General features: G+C 35.1%; 3 protein-coding genes across 3 annotated transcripts in view; all 3 read right to left on the bottom strand.

Annotated features, from left to right (window-relative positions):
• LOC126972325 (uncharacterized) overlaps positions 1-27,515 on the bottom strand; it is a 768,748-nt gene that overhangs the window by 562,275 nt on the left and 178,958 nt on the right. The window lies entirely within an intron of this gene.
• Positions 268-14,346, bottom strand: LOC126972341 (probable cytochrome P450 6a14). The gene is made up of 5 exons (XM_050819021.1): positions 13,517-14,346; positions 7,408-7,619; positions 3,051-3,284; positions 1,164-1,415; positions 268-528 (listed from the first exon to the last, which is right to left on the bottom strand). Exons 1-5 carry the CDS (start codon positions 14,185-14,187, stop codon positions 359-361), a joined length of 1,539 nt encoding a protein of 512 aa, XP_050674978.1. The 5' UTR covers positions 14,188-14,346; the 3' UTR covers positions 268-358.
• The window catches only part of LOC126972601 (kinesin-like protein KIF16B), a 55,226-nt gene continuing 47,363 nt past the window's right edge, over positions 19,653-27,515 (bottom strand). Inside the window, exons 9-11 of the mRNA XM_050819456.1 lie at positions 27,200-27,338; positions 26,311-26,504; positions 19,653-19,657 (exon numbers count right to left, since the gene is read on the bottom strand). Coding sequence (XP_050675413.1) covers positions 19,653-19,657; positions 26,311-26,504; positions 27,200-27,338 — 338 coding nt within the window. The remainder of the gene's footprint in view (positions 19,658-26,310; positions 26,505-27,199; positions 27,339-27,515) is intronic.

Genomic DNA, 27,515 nt, shown 5'->3' with positions numbered 1-27,515 from the left:
ACTGACGTATAGCGAGTGTAAGATAAGATGTCATCGATTGGAATTCTAATTCTTTATTGTACGCCAATGATGATTATTCTTTCATTTAGTCGGTCCCTCTTGTTGGAGGACGACCGCTTGATTTTTTGCCAGTCATCATAGACTCATAGATAAGATATGGAATAACACAAACAAGAAAATCGAGAAGTACCACAGGTGAAAGAAAAGTAGGAATACCAAGTAAAAGGTGGTCTTCGTTAATTATATTCTGTTTAGTAATTAAAAACATTTGATACAGTCAACAAGTCTTTTATTTCCATACTTAAAACATTATAAAACCATTACTTAACTATGATAGGAATTTATTACAAAATACATTCTACGAATCTAATTTCCTTAATTTTATCCATACTCCCTGCTCGAAGGCACAGGCCAGGGATGAAGACTTCATCTTCAGGGGACCCTGCATTCGTTCGTCAAGTAATAATTCATATTTCTGTAATATTTTCACAAGCGCCAATTTTGACTGCACGTAGCCCTGTCGAAGTCCTATAAATTAAAGTGTAAACAATTTGTTATGTTTTGAAAGTGAAAAACCCTCACTTGTGGGATTAATTACACAAATAAACCTGAAAACAAAATTTAATGAACGATGCGGGACTCGAACCCGCGACCGCTCTTTCCAACTGAGCAGGTTATCAACTGTATAGTAGATCCTGTAGATGAAGCCACAACCTGAGAGTTGAACAAAGCATACAAGATTTTATGACGTTACGTCACTCGAATGGTTGGCTCTGTTGGAAAGAGCGCTCGCACGGAACGCGAGAGGTCGCGAGAGCGAGAAAATAATTAAATTTTGTTTTCGATTTTATTTACTTTCGGGCGAGATAAGAATCCTGACCATCGAACATTGTTGACCTGATTTGCATACCAATATTTAAAGATATTGATGAGTTCTGACGGAATATTGGCTTTCTCCATCTTAGCCCATTAGCATATCATAGGAAACCAGGTCAAATGCCTTTGACAGGTCCAGAAAGCAAGCGTTAGTAATTTAACCATATTAAAAGGTGAATTGAGATTCCTAATAATTTTTCCTAATTATTTGATGAGATTTTAGGAATTTCAACTCTCAATAGTCAAAGCAATTTCCACCAATATGGATCTTATCGTCACATACTGACCTAAACACTTGCGTGGTCCTTCCCCAAACGGCATCCAATGGCATGGATGCATTTTCACCTTCCTCTCTGGTGTAAATCGTTCTGGATCAAAACGCTGCGGATCGTCGAATATATCCGGATCCATTTGAATCGAATGTATCGGAATAAATACTAGCGTGCCTTCCTCAATTACCACATCACTGTCTGGTAATCTGAAGTCTTTCGTGCATCTTCGGAACAATGCTCGCATTGGTGGATGTATTCGCATTGTCTCTGCAAGTTATATAATGTTAAAACAAAAAAAAATGAAGATATCCCTTTTTAAAAAGCAATGTTTATTACTCACAAATACAATTATTAATAAAACAGTGGAAAAGATACAGTGAATATAGATATGGTAGATACAGTACTTTAATTAAAACACGTTTATTAGAATAAAAGACCCGCGATTGACTGACTAATTACTGCCCTTGCTCCCGTTAGGTCGTGGTGTATATTTCATAAATGCTTAATCAGCCTTATGCCCTACATTTTAAGGGTATAACAGATCGCGTAAAAGTTAACTACTATTTGTATAGCGTCGAAAGAGCGCCATCTAGTGAAAGGAGAGGAAAACATCATAGACGGCAATAAAACATCATGCCAAAATCTCACACTTCGTACTCAGTTTAAGTTTAGTTGCAGCACAAACTATACCGTAGAACTGTAGCAACTGTACTACGTAAAGGTAGAAAGGTGACCATAACCAAACTGCATTTTTTATTCAAATAAGGGATTCGACGAGTAGGACGTTCAGTTGATGGTAATTGATACACCTTGCCCATTATAATGCAGTGCCATTCAGGATTCTTGAAACACCCAATAATTTTCAGCGGCACAACAATTGCGCTCGTCACCTTGAGAGATAAGATGTTAAGTCTCATTTGCCCAGTAATTTCACTAGCTCCGGCGCCTTAAAGTGCTTCGGTCTGAAGACTAGAAAAGTAAGAGAAGAAAAGACAGTAAACAATAGAAGGAATTGGAGGAGACTTATACCACAATAACGGCCCAACAAAACATAAATTTTACTTCTCCAAATACTTTTACTACGAAAACTTCTAGACATCCACCGACATCATCAAGCTCTTTATTCCTAATGGTCGATATAAATTTCAAATGACGCCATTGCTCCTGTTCTCTAGAACTTAAATATTTATTTTATGACATGTCTATCTTCAAATAAAGTACATCATCATCATCAGCTGGAAGACGTCCACTGCTGAACAAAGGCCGCCCCCAAAGATTCGGTCCTGTGCTGCCCTCATCCAACGAATTCCGGCGATCTTGACGAGATCGTTGGTCCATCTTGTGGGGGGCCTGCCAACACTGCGTCTTCAGGTACGTGGTGGCCATTCGAGGACTTTACTGCCCCAACGGCCAAGTAGCCACCTCATCTCGGTTATCCGAGCAACGGGCGCGGTGGCCTTCAATTGACCTGAAGTAGATGGTTCGGTAAGGTTCCTCTTCGGTTACCCGTCAAACGTGGTGGAGGTAGCTTTACCGACACGGGGGCTATGGGGGAGCTCACTGGTTATCAGTGCCCCTCCATTGGTGGCGGAGTCGTAGTGGCTTGGCGCAAATGGGATGTAGATCTTTATAACCGAAAGGTTGATAAGTCCATGGGAAGGGAAATGCCCCAACGGCCATCTGTCCGTCGAACTATGGGACCTGCCCACTGCCACTTCAGTTTCGCAATCATTTGGACTACGTCGGTAACTTTGGTTCATAAATAATAAGTAATAAAGAACACCCGCTTTTGATGTTTCCACTAGTATTTACAAGAGTGCATGAGTGACAATGATCACTTCGTAACAGGTAATAGTATCCTTGTTTTATTTCCTGCTATAGCTGCTATATAAATCGTCTTACCGTCGAGCACCATATTTAAATAAGTCATCTCGTTCTGAGCCTCGTAAGTGCATTCCCCTCCGTGCTTCTGTAACACAGTAAGTATTTCATCTCTAGCTCTTGCTTGGATGTCTGGATGTCGAGCCAGCTCATAAGCTGCGAACTGGCCCGTCGTAGCTGAAGTCTCATATCCAGCGAACATGTACAGCATAGTGTTGGCAGCTACATCTATTAGTGTGAAGGTGTCACTGGTGTCTGGAAAATGGCGAACACATTCTCAATTACAATTATAAATTAAAAAACAAAACTTAAAACTGATACTAAACAAAATACGAATGACTATTATTATTATTTGATAATTGAATTGATGGATTTTTTCACAATTTTACAATATTATGATATGGCATATCTTAATAATATACACTATCTATTGTTTGCCGATTTTCTGAAGATAAAACTTCTTTAGTATCGTTGTGATTTGTAAGTCGATGAAATGACAAAAGTGACAGTAAAAAGATATACAGGGTGTGTGTGCCGAAAATCTTTGAATGCAGAATTACTAACTTTTAAAAATGACATAAAGTCTTCTTTCAGTAAAATACCCTATCTACGATATTTAAGGTACTTTCCCTTCATGTCCCGTAACTTTGGGACGCCCTGTATATAGACACATAAATTCATAAGATTTAACGTGGGAGAAAGTAAGACAGGAGCATTATACAGAGTTTTGGTACCAGGCGATCATAGTTGAAGAAGAGATTATCTTATGTATAACGCGAGTATACCTTAATATATTCTGACGTCATGCGCACGTCATATTACTACACAGACACCAGGAGAACATAAATATGGTAGCGGTGATAGTAATGTCTTTCATAGCGGTTGAAATCATGTGGCATCCTAGCAACATGTACCAGGATTTCATATGCAGTTTAGAGGTTCATGCACAATGCAGGTTTCACTTCTGACATGTGTACTTTGTACGCATGCATTATTTTTGTAATATTATCAAACCGCCTGAACATGTTCATTTGAATTCGCTTACATTTTTTTGTGAAACAAAAGAACTTGTAGTCGGCTCGAGAGGTGACACAAGCTTATAAGTAAGTAAGTCTGAGCGGTGTAAGGGAGCGCGATATACAATTAAGTAAAACAAATATTTTGTAAGTTTCATTGCTTTACCTATAATAATTTGACCAATTAAAATGGTAGTTTCTATTCGAAGATGCAGTTTATTTTTCTCCATTTCTCACTACAATATGGTCCTATAAAATTTTTGACAATAGTATTTATAAAATGATATACACGAGCTGAGACACGATTAAAATAAATTTAAGATATTACAGTAGACTTACACATTTTGCCATTATACAAAAGAACTTTTAGGTTATAACTAGCTGACCCGACAGACGATGTACATAATAAATAAAATACTGTTTTTTATGAGTTTGTCAATAACATTTCATAACATCAAGAATAATTTCGTAAAAAATGCTACCCGTTGTTGTAATGAAATTGTTTCACACAGAACTGTCAAACCGTGCTTCAATAAATTCTTAAATATAAATTGGTCCATGCAAAACAAATATTGGAAATAAAAATAATTAAGGGTCCCAGATCGAAATAAAATCTATCCTATCTCTCAAGTTGGACTAAACTGCACTGCATGAAGTAATCCCCATTAAAATTAGTTCATTAGATTAAGAGTTCACTGGAAACAAATATCAGGACACTGGATTTATATCCATTAAGATTAGTAGAAATATCCTATAGTGTAGAACTTTAGAAGAATGTATTTTGACTTAAACGATTTAAATAATTATTATCAAGTGAAAATAGTGATATGGTAAACGTAGATTTGTTGAGAATGATTTGGCGCACTTCCTATCTCTTTTGCCTGGCATTGTGTTGAAATAGATTACCAAGGAATCTTGTCATATTAAAGAGGGCAACATGCAAAAAGCTCACAGTAAGGGAAAGTGAATAAAAATAAATTGAAAACACCTGCAAAACTAGAAGTAAAGAAGCAAAACTCAAGGTTATATATTCAAATATCCCTAAATCTGATTAGGTTGGGGATACCGGTTACTGCAGCGGCCAAACATTACCCAAAGACGCTGTGCGAGGCAAGAAATTCATTGCGAAACGCGAAGTTGGAATTTCAGACATCAACGAATATATCCAATGGTGATATTGGGCTTCTGGGATAGCCTGAAAAATTTCCTCCTAACACTCCCCGTAATATAAGATGCAGAGAACCCCGCACATCTCTTAGCAACGCAAAAGAGTTAAGACAATCGGAGACGATTTCTATCGTCTATGATTCGAACTTGTATGCGGCCAAATAGAATGAGTAAGGTCACAAGCCACTAATCCACACAATTTTTATTCGACACGAGTGGTTAACTATGGCGTGCCGAGTAACGGCCGTTCCCAATATTCAATTATTTAGTCTATCTCCGGTCCTACTTGAGATAAAAATCGTAACTATCATTGACTTTTCAGTCCCAATAAACTTATCGACGGTAACTCACCTTATCCGTACACGCTGTCTGTCAATGGGAGGACGTATAGCTTACCAGCGATAGAAGTTTGTATGGAAATTGCAATTCACGCGTCCCAATATAAGGCGATAAGAATGACTTATCGAGTATATTGGTACAGCTTCAGATTATTGACAACTAATTACTGACAGTAGAAAGTAGTAATTTATCTCTATATGATAGATATTAGTATATTGGGAACGGCTGTAAGTCAATCTGAAGCATTTTGAAATACGAACTGAAAGCCGAGTGAGTCAATCTGAAGCACTTAGAAATACGCACGCCTTTTCGATTTTTGGTTTTAGAAAGTGCTTTTTCCCTTTGGACTTATAATACAGTGAAGACTAATAATAATAGTTTTAACAGGTAGATTCGAACAGTTTACAAAAAAATTGCGCGGGAACGTGGCAGTACTTGCCGTACGCCATATTGAGTAGTTAAACAATATGAAGTGATTCTTATTAATGAAAATAATGCGGTTAATTCCTAGCGAAACTCGTTATAACAAGGAAATCAATTCTATCGGAAAAGTTGACTGACACAAATTCTAATTGTAATTCTAAGCGGAAATAAACTTTAGCATTTAAAATTGTTAATTTTTAATATCAAGCTTATTCAAACCAGTTTCAAATATAATGCAAGAAGCACTCAACACTAGGATAATAAGATTATGATCTAGTTTGAAACATAAGCACTTATAAGTTTTGATTAGCTTCATAAAGATTTTACTTTGCGCATACGAATGCGACGAATGTAAAATCTGACTTTTTGATTTGTAAATATAAATAAAAAAATAATAATTTATACAGCCCTATTATTAAAATTAAGTTTATTCTTATTTTTTTTTATATAAGAGTGGGCAAACGGGCAAGAGGCTCACGGGATGGGGAGAGGTAAGACAACCGCCCATGGACATCCGCAACAACAGGTGTGTCAAGAAATGCGTTACATAAAGTCAATGAGGAACCATTTTAAAAACTTATTTCTCTCCTTTCACGACTTTCCTCCAATAGTTTCTCTCGCAGTATCCGAGTTGGCCATCACCCCTTCTCAAAAACCACCTTCTATATTAACCCTAAAAATTTTGACTTTTTCGTGGTAGTCGTATTTGTGAACTACGTCGGAGAAAAAATAGTCCAACACTAAAAATAATTTATATGGCAAAACAACGTTTGCCGGGTCAACTAGTATAATATATAGGTTTAAGACTTAGGCTGACATCTACCGAGTGTACTTAGACTTTGCTCAGACTTTACTTACTTAACTTAACTGAATGTAAGCTGACCATAATTTTTGATTTCGTTCTTATAGTCATTTGACAGCTGAAATTATGCTGAGATTTATCTAATACTGCCCAATGCAGTAGTCGAGCTTGCGTTTTATCACACTCAGCCGCTGACCTCTACTATATACCACTGGACTGGCGGATGTCAAAGTGCTTTTTGCCTGTTTGATACTCGCCATTTTAGCGCTGTTGGCCATGTAGCGAGAGTCTGCAGTACTAAAACTAGTGATGACAACCTCAGCAAACATCGATAGATGGTGGGAAACTATTTAATTTAATTCGAAATGCAAAAATTCTTCAGATTATAGTATGTTTCTTCGCAGCCATTTGTATCATACGTCAAAATTAGTTCTCTGAACGCTCGCGAGTGGCGCTTCAAATAGGCACAAAAAACTTGCTGTCAAACATATTATGGAACAGCCTGTCCAGTGGTGTTTATACAGGTCAGTGAACTCAGCTTAGTTTTACGTTATTAAAGTCTAACATCGCTTTATAGACCTCACCTTTTAATAACGCATGCAAGGTCATATTGTTAAAATAAATCACAAACCTGTGTCGTTACTTTTTAGTTTTTCTCCTTCGTTTTTTAAATCAATAAGCGCCTCCAAGAAGTCTGCACGTCTGTAGTTGTGCTGTTGTCTATACTCAACAGACTCCTTCACGAGATTGAAGAAGAACTTGTTTATTTCAGGATTGATGCGGTTAATTCTCAGTTTCTTGAAAAATTCCGGCGCAAAAAAGGATATCGCTCGGATTATTGTCCTGTAAAATATAAAAAAATGCACTTAGATAAAATAACTTTGCATTCAAATTCAATCAATTTTATTCGTTTAAAATCCTATGAGAACTAAAGTCACCGACATAGCCCTAATGATTACGAAACTGAAGTGGCAGTGGACAAGCACATAGATCGACGGACAGATGGCCGTTGGAGCAGTAAATTACTCGAATGGCGACCATATACTGAAAGAGGCAGTGTTGGTAGGCCCCCTACAAGATGGTCCGACGATCATCGGAATACGTTGGATGAAGGCAGCGCAGGACACATCGTCGTGGAAATCTTTTGGGGAGGCCTTTGTCTAGCAGTGGACGTCTTCCGGCTGATGATGCTGATGAAGGATTTAAAATCACTTTAAAAGTCAAAAATTTCCACCCACTCGAAATAGTTGAAAAGACAGGCAACAGACAAACTCAGACGGAAAATTGCATACATGTTTACTGTTATTGTTGTACAAATTGCGTGTAAAAAAAATACCAATCAGAACGCTCGACATCTCACACTGCTAACTTCATTCGCGATATATCTTGATTCATTATAATATCAATATTCAATTTCAATCTCGAATTCAAATATTATTATTCAAAAAAGGATTCGAAATCAATGGACGTCAAATACTACCACCCATTCAAGAAAGACTGCCTTAGACTTGAGAAGAACGGGCGCAAGAAACTCAGTAGACTGTTTTTTAAATTGTACTTAATTGATTCCTTTTAACTAAAGACTAACATAAATGATTTCCTGTTTATTTATTTGCATGTACCTACTTAATCTTATTTAAATGACCGAAATGATTTGGAGTTTATTGGAGTTTACTCCTTAAGAATCGATTTTCGTATAAGGCGCCCGGTATGAGAAAAATATGGAGGGTAAAACCTACTCAACAAATGGGATGGTAACGTTTTTGGTGCGCATCATTTCTCGCGCACCTTTCATTTTTCAGTTGTGTGTGTGTGTGTGTGTGTATGTGTGTAGCCAGCATACACAGTATACTGCGTGATAGCTTACGCATGTAGTTAATATACCTATTAGGGTGTGACAAAATGTAACTTCCTTGATGGACCTTTTAAAATTTGAATTTTGAGTTCCGCTTTTAACAGGCGTTGTGTTTGGGCATTTCCCAGCATATTTGAGCGTTAAGGATTTATTTGATTTTTATATAATTTTAGGAGTTTTGTTCGTCCAACTTTTGAATTTAGAAATTCCAGCAAAAATGTCTAAACTTGGATGTTCGAGTAAACTCCAGTCGTGCGTCGGAGCTGACACACACTTTTTTATTTATATATATGATTACAGAAGCCTTTTGAAACGCAATTTATCGAAGGTATCTTTTACGTCATTTGGAATATATATAGGGTAAAAAGCCCCTTAAAAAATTAATCTATTTTTTACGATTGAACTAGGTTGTTAGCACTCTTTAGCCATCTCTTTTGGGTTTGTATCTTTTGGTGAAAGATATTTGAATTCGAATGTCTTTATTAAGAACTTTTTTATTAGTAGGCAATTCTGGTATGTGATAATTGTTTGACGCTTAATATTTTTCAATTATTATATATTTTGTAAGTTGCTTTTAAAAGCTTGTTCTGCCTTATTTGCAAAATTTGTAAATTTTGTTTTTGCGGCTGAACCATCTGGGGTTTCAACCAGATACTATAGGTGTGGTTTGACTAGATTCTAGAAAATTGTAAATTATATATCATATCGCATTATATTAGCATCCTTTAAAAATCAACTAAAAAAACATTATCTGTCCTCTATTTGATAGAATCTATCTGGATCTATCCGCCAACATTATTCAACAATCCTGAAATGTTAATTATTGTTCCAACTTTTTACCTATTTGACTTTCTTATAAATTTATCTATATTTTAGTATAGTAAATATTATGTGTGTCTATATTTTTGACACTTCTTACCCTTTTAATGTACTGCCTTTCTCTTTTATTGTATTACAAATGGTTGCCTGGAAGAGATCACTATATAGTGATAAGGCCGCCATTTGCACCATATCATGTAATTATGTATGTTAGTAATTAAGTTATATTTTGTTAATGTGGTGTCAAAAAAGTGTAATAAATAAATAAATAAATTATATATCTTACATTTTTTGGAAGAAATTTAACACTACCTTATGCACCTGTTAGTGATCGTAACGTAGAACAAATCTTCTCAATATGTGGCTTCCAGTTTAGTTGATTATCGAGTATGAGATCGAGATATTTTTTTCGCTTGTTTTCTTGGATATCACTTGATTATTTATGCATAATGGTTGAAAATCCGGTACCTTTTTATTTTTGGCCGCATAGCGTAGTTTGACTTATGAACATTGATCTTTAGAAGGTTACTTTGGAACCACATGTTAATACGCTCTAGATCCGTTTGCGCTACTTTGATAATTTCGTGTATAGAATCACCAAAGTAGAATAATTGTTTGCATAGAGATTTACATCTCCTTAGGTCCGATTAGGTCTAAAACCTAAATCACTAACGCTATTTATATAAACTAAGAAGAAAAGCGGTTCTTATATCGAACCCTGACGTAATAGGTTGAGGTTTCCTTTCATTTTGGCCTATTCTAACTGCTTGATAGATATATCTGAGAGGTATTATGACTTTACTATGTTGAGTGCACTGCCACAACACGCATTTTCATATGATGTTTTTAATTTAATTAGCTTTTCGTGACTGATAGTGTGAAAAGCCTTTTTTAGATCTATAAAGACTCCAAGTGCATTATTTTTGGTCAATTTTGAATCTATTGTTTGTAACTATGTGGATTATTGCTGACAGTGTATTTGACTTTGGGGATTTTATTAATGCGCGCTGAGAGTCGTAGGTGCCTTACTTTGTTATAATTTTTTAAAATAACAAAAGAAAGTCTCATCGTAAATATTTTATTTCTAAAACGATTACAATAAAACTTATGTTATAGTGAGATTGACCACTAAATTCTAAGATCTCTTTTTTGTACTCGATAAAGTAAGTAGGTATAACTAATGATGCTACTATTTTTTTGCTCTCAACCGGTACTTTAACATGTTTGTTATAATTTAAGTTAATTGGTGCAACCCAGCCCAATATAAAAAGTATGATGTATTAAATTATTATTCCTGATTAATTGTTAATTAAGAATAGTGAAATTGTCTGAATAAAATCGTGTTCACATTAATCATTTTGTTATTTTATTACTTTTTATAGATGATGTTGGGCTATTTACATAAATACTCGACTCACGAAGGGTAAGCTGGTTTTAACGAAGACGAACTAGTTTCGTTAGACATTTGTTTTCGTCGATGACGTAAATTTGTTTTAAAGTTAAATATTGAATATCTGGACGACCGAGCCTTGCTCGGATTTATAAGAATGAACAAAACTTGAAAACAAAAACTAATTGGACATCTGGATTCGCACCGGGGTCTTCTGCTTTCCGGATCACCCAACCTCCCATCTGAGCTATTACAGTCTTGTATATTTTAGGGACACTTTCAAAGTGGTAAAATGCGGAAGTTGAAATCTTAAGTTTGGAAATTATTTATTTACCCCGTTTTTCAAAAATCGAGTTTTCATCAGATATCGAGGGTTTTTTAAGGTCCTACGAAGCGTTCCTGGCGATTGTTAAGATGGTGTCTGTATGTCTGACTGTGTGTGTATGTGTTGTCATTCGAAAGGGCTTGACCACAATAAGATTTTGAATACAATTCGGACCGGTAGATTTTGAGAAATCTCAAGACAACTACGAATAAAAACAATCTAAATGTGTTTTTTTTGGAATAGTTTTTAAACGGTTCTACCGATCGACTGAAAAGTGTGTGAAAATCGGTTTATTCATTCAAAAGTAATAGCACTTTAAAAATCTATAAAAAAGGGTTTTATTTAACTGTTATCAGACTTAACGCTTTGAGCTGAAAATCATCATAAGTACAAATAGAAGCGTTTAGGTATGGAATAAGTGGGAAGCAGGGATGAACTTTTGATGGGTTTTCCTAATTTTTTTTTAAGTTTTTATTCTAGATTAGTTACCTAGTGTCTCCAAGTCTGACCAGCATAATACTCTGTCTATTTCTTATCTTTGATGATGCAGGATTTTTTATTAATGAGTTCCGAAGAAACAACAGACACATATTGAGAAATGCCGCCTTAAATGATATCATGTGCCAAAACATTTAATTACCTTATTATATTCTATTATCTTCAATAAAAGGACGAATACTATATTAAATTTAACTATTATCTAACTATACATACATATATACAATGAAAATGAAACTGATTTTTTTAAAATAATAAATAAAGGCTATAATCTTGTAAAAAACGGAGATAGCCGAAATCCACTACGTTTTAAGTAACTTTTCACTTTTAAATTCAGCCGGATTATACTTCGTTGCCAATCGCCATACTGTTATTAATACTATTTGAAACTTATGTCAAGTTGGGCAGTCTTGCCTCTTATTACGTAGTATTTACATCCTCTTTGCATCCGATGGATGGAGTGAAAGAAGTGACCACTAGTCCGTTCCATAGATCGTTTATTGAAATGTCGAAAGCGAAAAGACAAAAGATTTATTTAAATGTCCCGAACTGCCCATTTAGATTTACGATTGAATGAGTCACGGATTAGTAAAAAAATAAGGACTCCGTGTCATCTTAACTCTAATCTTAACAGTGTAGCACCAAAACAAGCCGATTAACGTGTAAATACATAGCCCCACGCACACACTTACACTACTACCGGCCGATAGGCAGCCATTATGAGAATAATATAAAAAATTTAGAAATGCCGTCGCGCGGTGTGACAAAATGTAAAAACGATACTATAGAAGTATTTGTAGCCATACATGATTATTTAAGGGAGAAAAAATTGTGTAACTATTATCCCCCGTATCCGCACACACACTAGCATAACGGTGCTTCACTTGCTAATATCACGGCGCGGAGTCCTTCTTTTTTTACTCGTCCGTAGTCCGAGGTATTATTTTATGCAGGCGTGCTTTTTACTTAACATTGCAATGGCAGTAATAAGTGTTTTATCATACTCGTCTACATATACCATCTTCGTGTTCATTTAAAAAGCAAAAACATTTTTCTATCCCTAAAAAACATAAAATGTTGATTATTTTCGAAGTGATTAAGATGATAGAAAACTATTTTTGTACGTTTTACTTTTTTACATAATAAAATACAATATTTTTCATTAAGACTTTGCCTCTGAAAAGTATTTTCTTACACAAATATTTCATTATTAATTATAATCAAGCGATTGACATCAATTAATTCTAGGTTTTAATTTATTTCTGAACTGTTTGACATTATAATAACAATCGTGCAATTTTAACATACTAAATATTAAATTAATTAGATTATATATATCATATACTGTCCCAGCATACGTTGTATTTCCATATAAATTAATTAAAAAAAAAAATTTTGGGGTTAAAAAAATAGATTACGACCGACTTTCAGGCTTATATTAGACTATCAGGAAATATATATATATAAAATTTCATAAAAATCGATCAAGCCATTTCGGAGGAGTATGGCAACAAACACTGTGATACGAGAATTATATATACATGCCTGCATTTAGCGTAATAATAATAATATAATATACTTATATGCCTATATGTTGTCCTCACCCCCTGGTTAATATTCATACAAAATATGAATTAAATCAAATCAAAATGAAGTATAGTAGTAGGTAGTAGTTGAGAATAAAATAAAATAAAAAGCCTGTTTGCATTTGTACAGACAAACACACAGACGGACAAAAACACAGAAATTGAAAGAGTTTGGTAACAAACACCGGGACACGAGAATTTTATATATTAGAAGATGTATAGATGACATTTTAATACTTTCAAGCAACATTCATTTAAAATTCTTACCAATATAAACTCTTAGGCTCAAAATATTCATGTCCACGTTGATAAAACTCAGAATCGTTGTTCTTCAGGCCGTTACACTCCACTCCAAACCCAACACTCCCCACAATTTCCATTGAATATTTCTCATAGAAATCAGAAAAATTAATCGCTTCTCCATTTTCATAAACCGTATCGCTGTACTGCAACGCATAGTTCGCAATTTGCTCAACTAATGGATACATAGTCTTAAACTTCGCCGATGTAAACACAGGTGACAACTTCAGCCGTAAGTTCTTCCACGCTTGACCATGTATGTTAAACAGGTGACCCCCTAAAGGGTTCCCTACTCCGCTTGAAAAAATCCCGTGCGATTGAAAATAGTCGAAATCTTTTATCAAAACATGCTTTGCTAAATCAGGATCATTGATGCTTAAGACAGGCACATGAAAGGAATAAAGACCGACACAAGGAAACTGTTTGAATTTATAGTAACTTTCACAATAAGGCTCAAAGAATTGCTGTTTTCGCCTGATAACATCCCGAACATTACCAAAGGGAAACAAAGGTTTTGGACCGGGAATATTCCGCCTGGCCCAGTAGGTAAATTTATATTTAAACCACACGTATATAAGTATAAATGATATTATCACTAATAATTTAATTTCACTTAGAATAATTTGCAAAAGATACATTTTAATCGCATTATATTCAATTTAAATTTATTAAACAAACTATCGGTCAATGGAATATGGCTGCTGTTATGAAATCATTAAAATACGATTGTTTTAAGTTAATTTTTCGTTCACGCACGCATTATGCCGCGGTTTCGACGCCAACTGGACTACAGAAGGTTGACTCGAACACTAAAGCATACTTGTTATTTCAAAATTTAAGATGTAAGGTCAGTTGGTTTTTAGAGGAATTTACAATAACTCTAGTAAGGCGTAATGTCTTTGTCGATTCATCGATGCATTGCGAAATATAATTTTTATTAATTCCGTTTTTTATAAGTTTTATTCGTTCCGTTTTTCCGATTAGTGTTAATTCCGCCAATATTTGTCCCTAAAACAATTCGACACGTCCAAAATCTGAGTGAGTCTCGTGCCAGATTTTGGCGAGACAACACGTCCTGAGGATGCCTCGTGTAGAGGCGAAACACGTGTCGAATTGTTTTAGTGACAAATGTTGGCGGAATTAACACTAAAGAAAACTTAAATCATTTGTATAATTATATTTTTTTTTAATTACGAAATTAACTAATTGCGTTTTTCTTTCAAAGTCGCTCTTCAGCGGCACCCCTTTTAATTCAAATTCATATATTTTCATTAAAAATAGGATTACTTGTAGTTATTTTTTTAAATTATTTAATGAACGACTACCTATGTGACTGTTCAGGCATTATCAATAAATAAATTTAAATGTTTTAATAAAAAAATGGCTCTGTCGTAAATCCTACTACTCTACAGCTGAATCGCCGATCCGAAATGAAGCCGATCTTTGAGCCGACAGCCTGAAACTAGATTATGATTATTTTATAACAATAACAATGGCAGTACAATATTGTGTATTTTAGTAAAAAGAGCGCAAAAAAAATGGTGGGAGAGTTTCTTGCTGCATTTCTCTCTCAGAGCGCCATTTGGTGCCGAAGCGGTGGCAGTCTTAGAAATTACACCTAAAAGAATTCTAAAGGAATCAATTTTGAGAAAAAAAATTTTTTTTTATGCCATGCAAAGATATGATACATATTATATGCCTAACACTTGAGAAGAACGGGTGCACCAAACGAAGAGGGCTTCTTTTTTAAATAAAATTTCGTTACAATAAAGCTTATTAATTAAATGCAGTCTTATAACGGAATTCTACCCCTAAAAATAGCCCTCATCTCTGATCTGGTGAACTCCAGTATCAGCTGCATTAATTTGAGCAAGCACAACGAATAGCTGCTGGAAATGTCTGGGATCCAATACTCTGACAACAGCTTGATCGCTTGGTGTTACAGCGCTTCAATTTGTATCTTCTTCTTCCTGCACGGGGGGTGTGCCCTCCATTTGAGAATACCATCTAAGACCGTTAGATTCCATAGTCAGCTCTATTAGAAAATGAGTTCCGCGCCATACAACAAAGACCAACTCGAACCATCGACTATGAAGAGCTCTTTGTGAATTATTTATTATTTTTTATTATGAACATAAGGGACGAGACGAGCAGGACGTTGTGCTGATGGTACGCCCTGCCCATTACAATGCAGTGCCGCTCGGGATACTTGAAAAGCCTAAAAACTCTGAGTAGCACTATAATTGCGCTCGTCACCTGCACCCGTGGACACCAATAGTGACACAGTGTCAGTGATACCGTGCTCGTCATCACCACCGGCGCCCCCCGCGCCCCTTACCCTGTCAAGCCACGCACTACGAGCACAAGTCCGCAGTGTGAGACGTGAGACGCGACGTTATCGCGAATCCACTACACTCACCCTGATGAAGGACCGAATCGAATGGTTCGAAACTAGTCGGAAACCACACCGATAAATCGCGAGTAATACGGTTGCAGACCAAGAGCTGAGCTAAGTTAGTTTAGCTTAGCTCGCATAGCTGACGCAGTTTTCCATACTTGTATGCAGACCGCAAACTATGCGAACTAAGCTATGTGAGCTAACTAAAATATGCGAAGCTAAGTTAGTTGTGTATGCTGATGCGCAGCTACACGAGCTAAGCTAAGCCCCTCCCGCTACCCCGAGCACGCTTTGCACATCCTTCGCCAGTGCTATCCAGTGTTTTTTGTTGTACGCACGGTCGTTTAGTAGACACTGAGTGAGCTTTGGCTTAGCTCAACAGCTAAGTTTGGCTCACTCAGTGTCTGTAAATAAATAACGTGTGCACGCTATTTATTTCTAGCTTAGCTTAGCCTAGCTTGCTTGGCATAGCTTAGTTTAGCCTTGGCATAGCTTAGTTTTCGGCTAGGCCGTATTACTAAATAAGTTAATAATAGCTTACGAAAGTTTTAATAATTTAAGAGTTCTTTGATCGGCTTAACCCTTTGACTCTGCATAGATATATTATATCTTATTATGTGGTCTACAGCACGTTCAGAATATTCATGGCCACGTGTATAAACTTAGATTCGGAGTTCTTGAAGCCACTCAAGAACTGTCCAACACTTCATACAATCTCCATTGAATATTTTATTATATTCGAAAGAAGAAATCTTGGCTAGTTTTATCACCGAACATCGAGGTTAAACTATTTGTTATTTTAAAGTGATATCCCTCATTCTGGGATTAATTATTATACTCTTACCAACTGCACCTCGAGTGACGCATGGATCGTAAATCTTGGTATTAAAGACTAACCCCCTTTTTCATAATAGTCTGCCAACCTAAAGCATTGCTAATTCTCACTCTGTCTTCTTCTATCTAAGTTAGAATGAGAAAAAACACTCCTAAGCGGCTGTTTAAAGTTAGCGGACCATTATGAATAAGGGGGTAACTAACTTTTAGTTACTCACGTGCATAAAGTCCCAAAGCGATCATATTATTAGAGGTGGTCGTTAAATCAATAAAATGTTTTTATTAACAGTTTTATATTGGTTAACGAATTAACTGTTTTTCTTCAATGAGAAAACCTGTTGAAAATAATAAGCTAATAAGTTCAATCAACCCGTAACTCGCAATAAATGAAGCATAATATGAACCTAATAAACACCAAAATTATAAATAAATGCATTAACCGATTTTTCAAAACCCGTTGACGGTTTAACAGTTGAACCTGTTGACCATTGACATAAACAGTTAAATTAAACTAATTTAAAAACCTTCAATGACCCACCTCTACGTATTATATTACTAGGATGCCGCAATCGCTCGTCGTAACGCTTTTTTTTTTTTTTTTTGCGCCCAAGCAAGGGAATGGGCTACCCTCCGGGATAACGACGGGAGGGAGGTGGTGAATGCTCATGCATACCAACGCAGCCTAAGTCTGCGTTGGTTATGTGGGACTCACGTGAAAACCTAGGTGCATACCCACTAAACACCACCTGCAGTTGGCTTTGGGCAGGTGCCCTCTAAGCCTACATCGAAGGCGACCTTCTCATGGGGAGAGAGAGGCGCAAGCGGCACTCCCTATGGAGTTTCCGTAACGCTTAGCTGCGGCGTATATTTGAGAATTTTTAAATAAATATAAATAGCGCGTGCTAATTTAGAATAATTTGTAAATCATTTTTGTTCTTAAGTATAATAATTGAATCAAGTCGAAATTCAAAGTTCTGTCTCGACAATAATAATAATTTCGAAAGCTTTCTATGAGTTCATAATTTTTTTTAATCGGTCCAGAAATGGCCGAGAAACAATTTAACACAGAAATCAACTGGAGTCACCCGTTGAGAGCTCTGCTCAGCTTCGCTTCAATAATATTACGTCATATCTCCATTTACATTAAGTAGACCATAAGCTCTTGGACTAAAATAATGGCTGTTCAGGTAGTTCCTTAATAAGTATAATAATTAAAATGATAAGTATGGTAACCTAAAAACTGACATATAAGTATTTTCTGTGTTAAAATTGGTGTCAAGTTCAACATTAATATTACGACACCTTCCGGTTTTATTACCAGGTCGGTCTGATGTTACCATTTGCATTAAAACCCACTAAATTTCTATGGTTATTTTTTGCGATCTTCTTTCATTTCATTAATTAATTAATACCATTGTTCTAGATCGTTCTGAAGTTAGCGCGCATCTGATTGCACAGGAACAGAAATGCCCAAAAATGACCATCTACCAGTGGGAGGCGCCTTTGGACAGGATGCCGGCTAGATTATGGGTACCACAACGGCGCCTATTTCTGCCGTGAAGCAGTGATGTGTAAGCATTACTATATTTCGGCCTGAAGGGCGCCATAGCTAGTGAAATTACTGGGCAAATGACACTTAATATCTTTTGTCTCAAGATGACGAGCGTAATTGTAGTGCCGTTCAGAACTTTTGGGCTTTTCAATAATCCTGAGCGGCACTATATTTTTACTAATTACCATCAGCTGAACGTCCTGCTTGTCTCGTCCCTTATTTTCATTTAAAAAAAAAGGCTGGAGTAACATTTAGGTGGTATTTGATCAAAATCAGAGCACGAAGAAAATATAAATATATTTTTGTATGTAACATTAAACAAAGGCCTTCATACAAATGCACATTAGTTTACGTGAACAACGTCGCGGGAGCAACTGACAAATAAGAATCTAAAAACAGATCACCTGTAGTGAAATAATTACTCCATTTATGCGTACTTCAATGATTTGACGATTACGTCATTTAAAGATAATTCGCGTGTTGCGATATTGATATAGCGCTGTCCTGTCCCAAGGTTTTATTTCATTTGATTGCATTGTTGATTGTATTAGTCCGAATTGTCTTTCTTTCATAACCTTGTATTATATACACGAACCACACTCACTCACACATACACTAACGGCCGTTTTCAATAACGTATCTCTAATTACGGATAAATTGCTATCACCGTTTAATGACAAGATCTAATCTATCCATAGTTATGTCCAATATAATTATAGTCCAATGCTATCTATCAATAGGTTATTGAAATGTTAGTAAGTGTAAAAGGATAGATTTGTCTACCTAGACTAAGTTCAACTAAGGATAGATAGGTTATTGAAAACGGCCGTAAGAGATATTTAAACTGAATTTTTTACATTGTTATTTAAGAATGTTACCCTAAAATTTTAGATTTGTATACCAAAGCTTATACATACACATACATTCCTAAAAACTGCTATTATCAACCGATAAAAATCCTTAAGGAAATATATCGATAGTTATAAATAAAAAACAAATAAATCCTTAACAACAAAACAACTCCTGTTAAAAGCGGAACTCAAAATTCCAATTTTAAAAGGTCCATCAAGGAGGTTACATTTTGTCACACCCTAATGGGTCTATCGTACTACATATGTAAGCTATCACGAAGTATACTATATATGCTGGCTACACACAAGTATATATGATATACACACACACACACCGACAGCTGAAAAGTGAAAGGTGCGCGAGAAATGATGCGCACCAAAAACGTTACCATCCCATTTGATGAGTAGGTTTTACTCTCCATATTTTTCTCATACCGGGCGCCTTATATGAAAATCGATTCTTAAGGATTAAACTCCAACAAAAACAAATCTCACGGAAAATCAATTTTTATCCATAATAAACTGTAAAAATATTTCACGGGTGAGATTTAATCCCTCGACCTCGCGGTGTTACTGCTTCGCAATCACAATGATTCAACAACTGGTCCAATGACCGTATGATCATTAAGTTGCATTAGCCGAACTATAATTAGTTAGAAGTATAAATCTTTCATCCATAATTTCAACGACTGTCTTACAAATTTTCGATCGGGCCACGTGTCCTGACGCGAGTTTAACATTTTATACCCATCACAAGAAAATTGCTCAACGCTGCTAGAGAAGTTTTCACTTCAATAATTGTTCAAGCTGGTTACAGATTTATCATATTATGTACCTACTGTATTAGAAAACGACCGATTTCATTTACGGAAATCTTAATTTTTTAAAAACATAATGGGTAGTCTTTCCCTTCAAGTTCATATCTATATGACAATATGCGTATCACTCCGGCTAGGTATAAAACTGAATGAACCACATCAATGTAGATGTGACGTTCAGGTAGATGGTCTTGGACGTCACGGGTTATCCTGCCTAAAATCGGCAGGCCGTATCAGTCGTCACGCCAGCATTAATGAATCCGCAGGGCATTTGCCGCTCTTAATATACCAGCTGTTTTAGAGCCAAATGGTATTACCCGCCGCGATGGCAAGCGTCCTGATGGAATGACGCTGGTGGCTTGGGCACGGGGAATGGCACTGGTGTGGGACGCTACTTGCGTCGACACTCTGGCTCCTTCTCATGTCCAAGTTACGTCAGTTGGTGCTGGAGCTGCTGCTTCGACTGCCGAAGACAGCAAGCGTCGCAAATATGTTGGTCTCAGTGAGTCATACATCTTTGCGCGGTTTGGTGTCGAGACACTTGGCCCGTGGGGCCCACAGGCGCGGAGAATGTTCAAAATACTATCTTCGCCTCAATAAGGCTACTGGAAACCCAAGCGCTGGCAGCTATTTCGGTCAACGGATTAGCCTTGCTATCCAACGCGGTAATGCTGACAGTATTCTTGGTACGGCTCCACGCAATGATAGTTTTAATTTTATGTAGTCATGGTATCGTAAATATAGTGATAAGATTTGTTTTGTTTGAATAGTAAATAAAGCAATTATTTCCTATCTGCCAGAAGTAACGTTAAAATCCGTCTAGCACTTTCGGAGGCTAGCCGAAACAAATGACTGAGATTTAAAGTATTGGTGTAAATTCTAGTGTGTAACTGGGATAGATTGTTGGTGGTGACTGGTGAGGGACCGGTGATTTTATTAATATTTCATTTCTTATCTAAAAATGCTTAAATTACTGTTTTTGTAGAAGTATCAATTTCATTAATGATCATAATCAATTAATTAACCTACAATGCATCCATAACAATGCGAAAATCGGTCAAGCATTAAATAATTTACAAATTAATTGCAACTTAACATTCAACATTGTTTAATAATTATCTGCAATAAACTTATATGGATTACTTAATTACTTGAACACGTGACAGATCTATTAGCAGATGGAAAGATGACGTTTTATGATCAAATCAAATCAAATCAAAATCACTTTAACCATGTAGGTCACGGAAATGACCAAAAAAACATTTTTTCTTATTGAATCTACCGCTACATCGTAAAGGGTTGCTAATGAGAAGGAAGAAACTCATTGAATTAGATCTGGTGCACATGGCTACCAATCTAGGAACCGCTGAAGACTAGCTCATCACTCCAGTACAGCAAAGACGAACTGGTGATAAAGATTCTCTGTCATGAAGTACCGATAACAGAAGAAAAGAAGAGTTACACGTTCGATTGCCATATAACCGTCGAGCTATGTTCCCTGCCCATTGCCACTTCAGCTTCAGAATCATTGGGCTATGTGCGTGACTTTGGTTGAATCTCCTCATTTCTGATTCATCAATGAGCAAAGTCAAAGACAAAGTCAAAAAAATCTTTATTCGCTGTAAAACTTTATAAGTTATTTAGTGCAAGTCAGGATGAAGTACAAAAGTTACAATAGCATTCAAATGAGTATAACAATATTCATTAACAAAATTTTGAACATTAATTCCAACTATCGTTTATCATTCAAATAATCTTTCACATTAGAGCTTCCACATAAGGCCCATAGTTAGCGACCACGTCTTATTTTAATTTATTGTTTTTGAAAGCATACATAATTGACATAAAAATTAATATTTTTTGGAACACTCCATGCTTGCTTATACGTTTTGCTGAAATGACGTAGGTGTATTTATTCAGGTGTGAAATTATAAAATAGTTATTGTTTTTGCGGATTCAATACATGAATGTAACGTATTCTTATTTAATCATAATCAAAACAATTATTACATTAAATATCATAAATTTATTGCTGAATATTTCTTAGTAAATTAAAACAGTGTACAAATGATTTAAGTTTTCTTTAGTGTTAATTCCGTCAATATTTGTTTTTAAACAATTCGACACGTGTTCGGCAGATTTTGTCGAGACAACACGTCTTGAGGATGCCTCGTGTAGAGGCGAAACACGTGTCGAATTGTTTAAAAACAAAGACTGGCGGAATCAACACTAAAGAAAACTTAAATCATTTGTATAAATATGGATTTCCTCAAAGTAACGCCTACATCAATATTTTTTTTTAAATTTAAAACAGGATGAATAACATGAAAACAGCAGATTATTTTTCTTTTATAGTTTATATTTTATTTTAAGAGAATACAGAGACACAACATGATAAAAAAAGCAAGTAACAACCACGGACGAGTAATAAAATAAGGACTCCGTGTCACCTTACATAAAAATGAGGCACCAAAACAAGCCCGTAAAAGTGTAAATACATAGCCCCACGCATCCACTTACACTAATACAAGCCGATCAGCCGCCATTATGAGATTTGCCATCGTCAGTGAAAGATCAGTTTGCGTCGCATTAAAATATTTTAAAAATGTGCGTTGTGAAAAAGAGTAAAAACAATCCTATAAAGGTATTTGTGGATATATGAGATTATTTAAGGGAGAAAAAATTGTGTAACTGGTATACCTCGTAACCGCACACACACTAGATTAAAGGTGCTTCACGCGGAGTCTTTCTTTTTTTACTAGTCCGTGGTTACAACCATAGACTAAAAATATATTATAAAATGTTTATAAGTTAAACTTTAAGAAGCAGAAACCTGTAATGTTTTGATATTGAGTGGTCCGAGTGATTTGTTACAATAAAGGGTTATTGTAACAAATCAAAAGACATTTATAATTTGATACATATTAAATTTAACATGGCATACGAATAATGTATAAGGACAGTTCCATTATATTAGCGAGCGTAAGAAATATGGATGGGCCAATCAGCGACTAACGTTTATGTGTGAAAAGATTGATGAACTTTATAAATTATGGCGTAAGGTTATCAATGTAAAAAAGCTGTCTCATGATACATATCGTAACAAAACAAATTAACAAATAAATTATCAATAATACATTTAGAATAAAGACATATAAAATTAGTCAGAATTTCTACAATAGGTACTCGAAAAACATGGGAAATAATCAAATTACGAAATGTATTGACAATATTATAATTAAATTCTTTAATCAGCATCCGTCTATTTTAAGTAAAAACTTTGCTGATATCATTGATAATTGCACCAAAAACGACAACAGCTTTTGTGACTTACCTGTTTTAAAGCATTTAATATACGAGACGTCACAAGATAAATCGATCAGGCCTCAAATAGTTAGTAATGACGTAATTGCGCTTATTATCACACAGTTGGATGAAAAGAAGAGTCCAGGTTATGACATTATAATTATGATGATATATTTAGTTATTTTTATTTTTTTTTATCGTTCAAAATGTACAAGAAACAAACTACTAAACAATTTAAGCCATCCTCATTAAACTTATTAAGTGTTTATGTGAGGAATAGCGAGTTCACTTATTCTACACTTTAAAAAGATTTTTGCAATGCTTTCGATATGCTGAATTACAAAATACTATACCTACGACAAATAAGCAAGAAATACAAGAGTAGCTTCTAGATTTAATGAAGACTACTGTAAAGATAGATACGCGACAGTTAAAGTGGCCATTACTTTTAGCGATATGATCCCAACAAATAAAGGAATAGCTCAAGGCTTAATCATAGGACCTACGGAGTATCACATCTCTACTTCACCAACTATCATTGGTCATGTCCATCAATACTTCCAATCTGTATGATGTCTTAACTGCCGTTGTCTAAAAATAGATCTTGTAAGTGAGCATTTTATATTTCTCGGCCGCATAATTGAGAACAAATTCAACTTGAAACCTCTTATTGAAAATGTATGCTTAAGACTACGAACTAGTCAGTATCTATTAGTAAACTTGATACTCAGTAAATTATTTGTATGAATCTAAAACACACACTGCCACACACTATTATTAGATTAATACATACAACTCTAGCAGATACTAAAGATCGAAGAAATTACAAAACTCATATTAATGGAATTTATTAAATTCAATTAAAAATGTTAAAATGATTGGCTCATGAAAATATTTTATTAAGTACTTAAATCTAAACATAAATAAAATTCTAGCTGTTCCCGCTATTTACAATAAAATGCAATATGCCTTAGTATGATAATTTACATCATTGTTCGGGTGTTTGTTGACCGGGCACGTTGAAGACTGAATTCAATTATGACGTAGGTACGTGAAGCCTCAATTAGTATTAATGTATCTAGAACCACTTACACTCACAATTCAATAACACTTCTCTGTACATCAAAATAGAAATCAAATTTCCAGGAATAAGCGCATGGAATTTCTTCGCATAGTATAAAAGAGCACACTTAGTAACTCACACTCAAATCTACTTGTGTTTTTTATGGTTACTGCGTAACATAATAATCTTACGGAAAACTGCGTACACGTTTAAAATCAAATTACAAGACTGGTCGTTTAATAAATAAATACAATTTTAAGAAATAATATTAAATGACAAAATTTGCCCAAAACCCAGATAACGAAACAAACGATAACTGTTCAAAAAAGGACTGAAAATATTTTGGCTTTTACGCCCATACAGCATGAAATTTTACACACATTGGGTAGGAAAACCTTGAGCGAACGATATGAACCAAAGGGAAGTAAAACATCATGAAGTGCTCCTAGTTACCTACCAAATCCAAAAATTTTATAAATATTTTCAGCCTGGTCCAGAATATTGTTCGTTTCTACCATAGTTAATCAAATAAAATAGATACAATATATTATGTATGTAATTTTATTTGAAGTATTCATAAATCAACATTTATCTAAGCTCGAACAACGGTCTTCATGTACCAGTTCTCTTCTTAATGAAATCAAATGTTGCAAATATTCCGTAGGTGAATTAATTTGCCGATCTCTGTAAGCAGCACGTTTTGTGTGATTGTCGAAAAAACACTCATACTTGCATACAGCTGATTCAAGCTTATGACAAGACTCCTCTATTTGACGTTCAACACTGTCGAACGAATCATATTCGTTATTGCTATTATTAATTTCGTATTTATATTGAGAGCTCTTTCTGAAATCTTCACATTCATTTATTCCTAGATATTTTTTGTTTTTACAACAATTCAAATAACATTCCCGGTTAGTTTCTAGTTTCTTGATTTTCAAATTGTCTTGGTATAGTTTTTCCTTGGCTTCTTCTGCTAATTTTTTGGTTATTCGAAATGAATTGCTTCTCATCCAGTCGCTTTGTTTGGACGACACCAATGATTGTGAACTATCACTTGCCGTTTCTATCGTATATTCCTGATCCTGTGAATCTGAACATTCTAAGTCGGAGCTTAGACTAAGTTCTTCTTCTAAAACAAATTTGCTTTCGCCAACAGTATTGGAAGACGTTATTTCTTCAACTTCCTTATGAATATATTCCTTTCTTGATGATTTTTTCGAATTGTCAGTGTCGCAGCTGCTGGACAATGATTTACTATCATCTGCTTGTAAAAGTAAGTTACCAACAGCATTTTCAATTTTTGGTGCATGTAGTGTTGTACATGGGTCAATACTTACATTACTTTTATTACGATGTTTCATTTCCTTACATCTAGTCTCTTGTCTTGAATTATAATTATTTAAAAGATCTGGTGGTAATATTTTGTTTGAATTAATTGCGGATGTGGTGTAACAAGTATTTTCCATTATTTCTGAATCATCAGATGTCGAGTCTTCTTTATATTCGGGAGAAATATTTATATTAATAACTGGCTGAGAGGAACACGCCCATCGATCACGTTTAAGGTTTTGTATTTTTCGTAAGTATTTTGAATTAACTGATGAATGTTTTAATCTCCGTGGTGGTCGAACACCTAAAGTTTGTGTACCTTTCTGATTTGTTTTGACAGATGATGTCATTGTTTGTGAATGCTTAGAATCAACAACTTCAGTCATTGTAGAGCTGTTGCTATTATATATGATACTGGAGTTTGAACCAATACCAATTTCTTTACAACGGGGTGTTAATGTTAACGTTTCTGTTGCAACATCGCGATGATAAAGCGCCAAAGACTTATGATTAATATTTATGTAAGAAAGAAGATCTGTCTGCACGTCAATTTCTTGATCCTTAACTCGGACAACATTTTTTTTTGTCTGCGTATAAGCTGGTATACCTATTTTTCTCTTATTTCTGAGAGCCTTTTGACTTATCTCCATCAACCGTTGCCTTGCATTTGTACAAATTTTTAACTCATTTAGAGGCTGAACAATTTTTTTTTCAACTGCATTCTCTATTTTATAGCTTGTATCTTCTTTTCTTTTTAATTTACTATATAATCTTTCAGTGACTGATGCAATGATGTCCGCTCTTTGATTATCGTATAAAATTGTTGTGGAAATCTTTTTACCACAATCATTTTTATCGTCACTACGTAATCCCAAAGTAAATGGCTCAGTTTGAGAAACGTCCGTGGATAACATTTCTTGAGATCTAAATTGTTTTCTCTTGTGAAGTAATGGAGCTGCCACTTCAAAGTCACTGCTACTTCTTGTTCGTTCCATTGCAGGTCCAAACAATTTATCGATTTCTTCGCTAACTTCATTACATATCTCTTTATTATGTTGCGTATTTGAGGGTACGGCTTCTTTTTTATTATCCACAACAAATGATGACGGTGGAGAGTCAGCATCTTTGGCGAGAGTCTTTTCTCGCGAAAAACTCATTGTATTCCCTATATTTTCTATATTAATGGGTGCTAAAATATCTTTATCTGTTTTCAAAATCCAATAAGTTTGGTCAAACGATATTTTGCCTGTCTCGGGTACCTAAAAAAAGAAATATACTTATATTTTCAATAATAATTATATAGTGGCTTTATTTTACAATTTTTTTAATTCTAAGAAAAAATATAAATGGCACGGTGATATAAAATCGTAGAACAGACAACACTCTTATGATAACTCTTTTCTGAATAGTGATCGCTGTCCATCTAAGTTTTTACAATAATCTTTTAGAGAATACTTACATATAAAATATGATTATCAGCTAATTCAGTGAGTAACCGGTTATACTGTATTTGTATAGCAGCTTTTGTATCAGCACTTGTGGGTATATACGGTTTGTTGGGTAATTTTAAGGCGCTTGCTGCCCAGCGAAGCGTTGAAGCTGTTTCACTATAACAGACCTCACTTGGTGAGACAGCTGAAATATACAAAAACAATATAAACTTGAAACATTATCTATCTATAGCTATGTTAGACAGCTAGAATTATTCACTAGAATGAGAAGTTTTCTCAGATCTTTAATTCTAAAAAGTTCTGCAGAATGAGTTTAATTTTTTACTAAATACTTCTTGAAATTTTGTTATTCCTTTTAAAT

The sequence above is a fragment of the Leptidea sinapis genome, chromosome 26, assembly GCF_905404315.1.
Source record: "Leptidea sinapis chromosome 26, ilLepSina1.1, whole genome shotgun sequence".
In the NCBI taxonomy this organism is placed as follows: domain Eukaryota; kingdom Metazoa; phylum Arthropoda; class Insecta; order Lepidoptera; family Pieridae; genus Leptidea; species Leptidea sinapis.
Note: the sequence above shows the minus strand (reverse complement) of the source record. Positions and strands in the feature narration are given on the sequence as shown.

Excerpts from the sequence above, each read along its gene's own strand:
- LOC126972341 (XM_050819021.1), bottom strand. The coding sequence starts at position 14,187 with ATGTATCTTTTGCAAATTATTCTAAGTGAAATTAAATTATTAGTGATA. Across the intron at positions 3,285-7,407 it reads ACTAAAAAGTAACGACACAG|ACACCAGTGACACCTTCACA; the intron begins GTTTGTGATTTA and ends GCCATTTTCCAG. Across the intron at positions 529-1,163 it reads AGGACCACGCAAGTGTTTAG|GACTTCGACAGGGCTACGTG; the intron begins GTCAGTATGTGA and ends TTTAATTTATAG.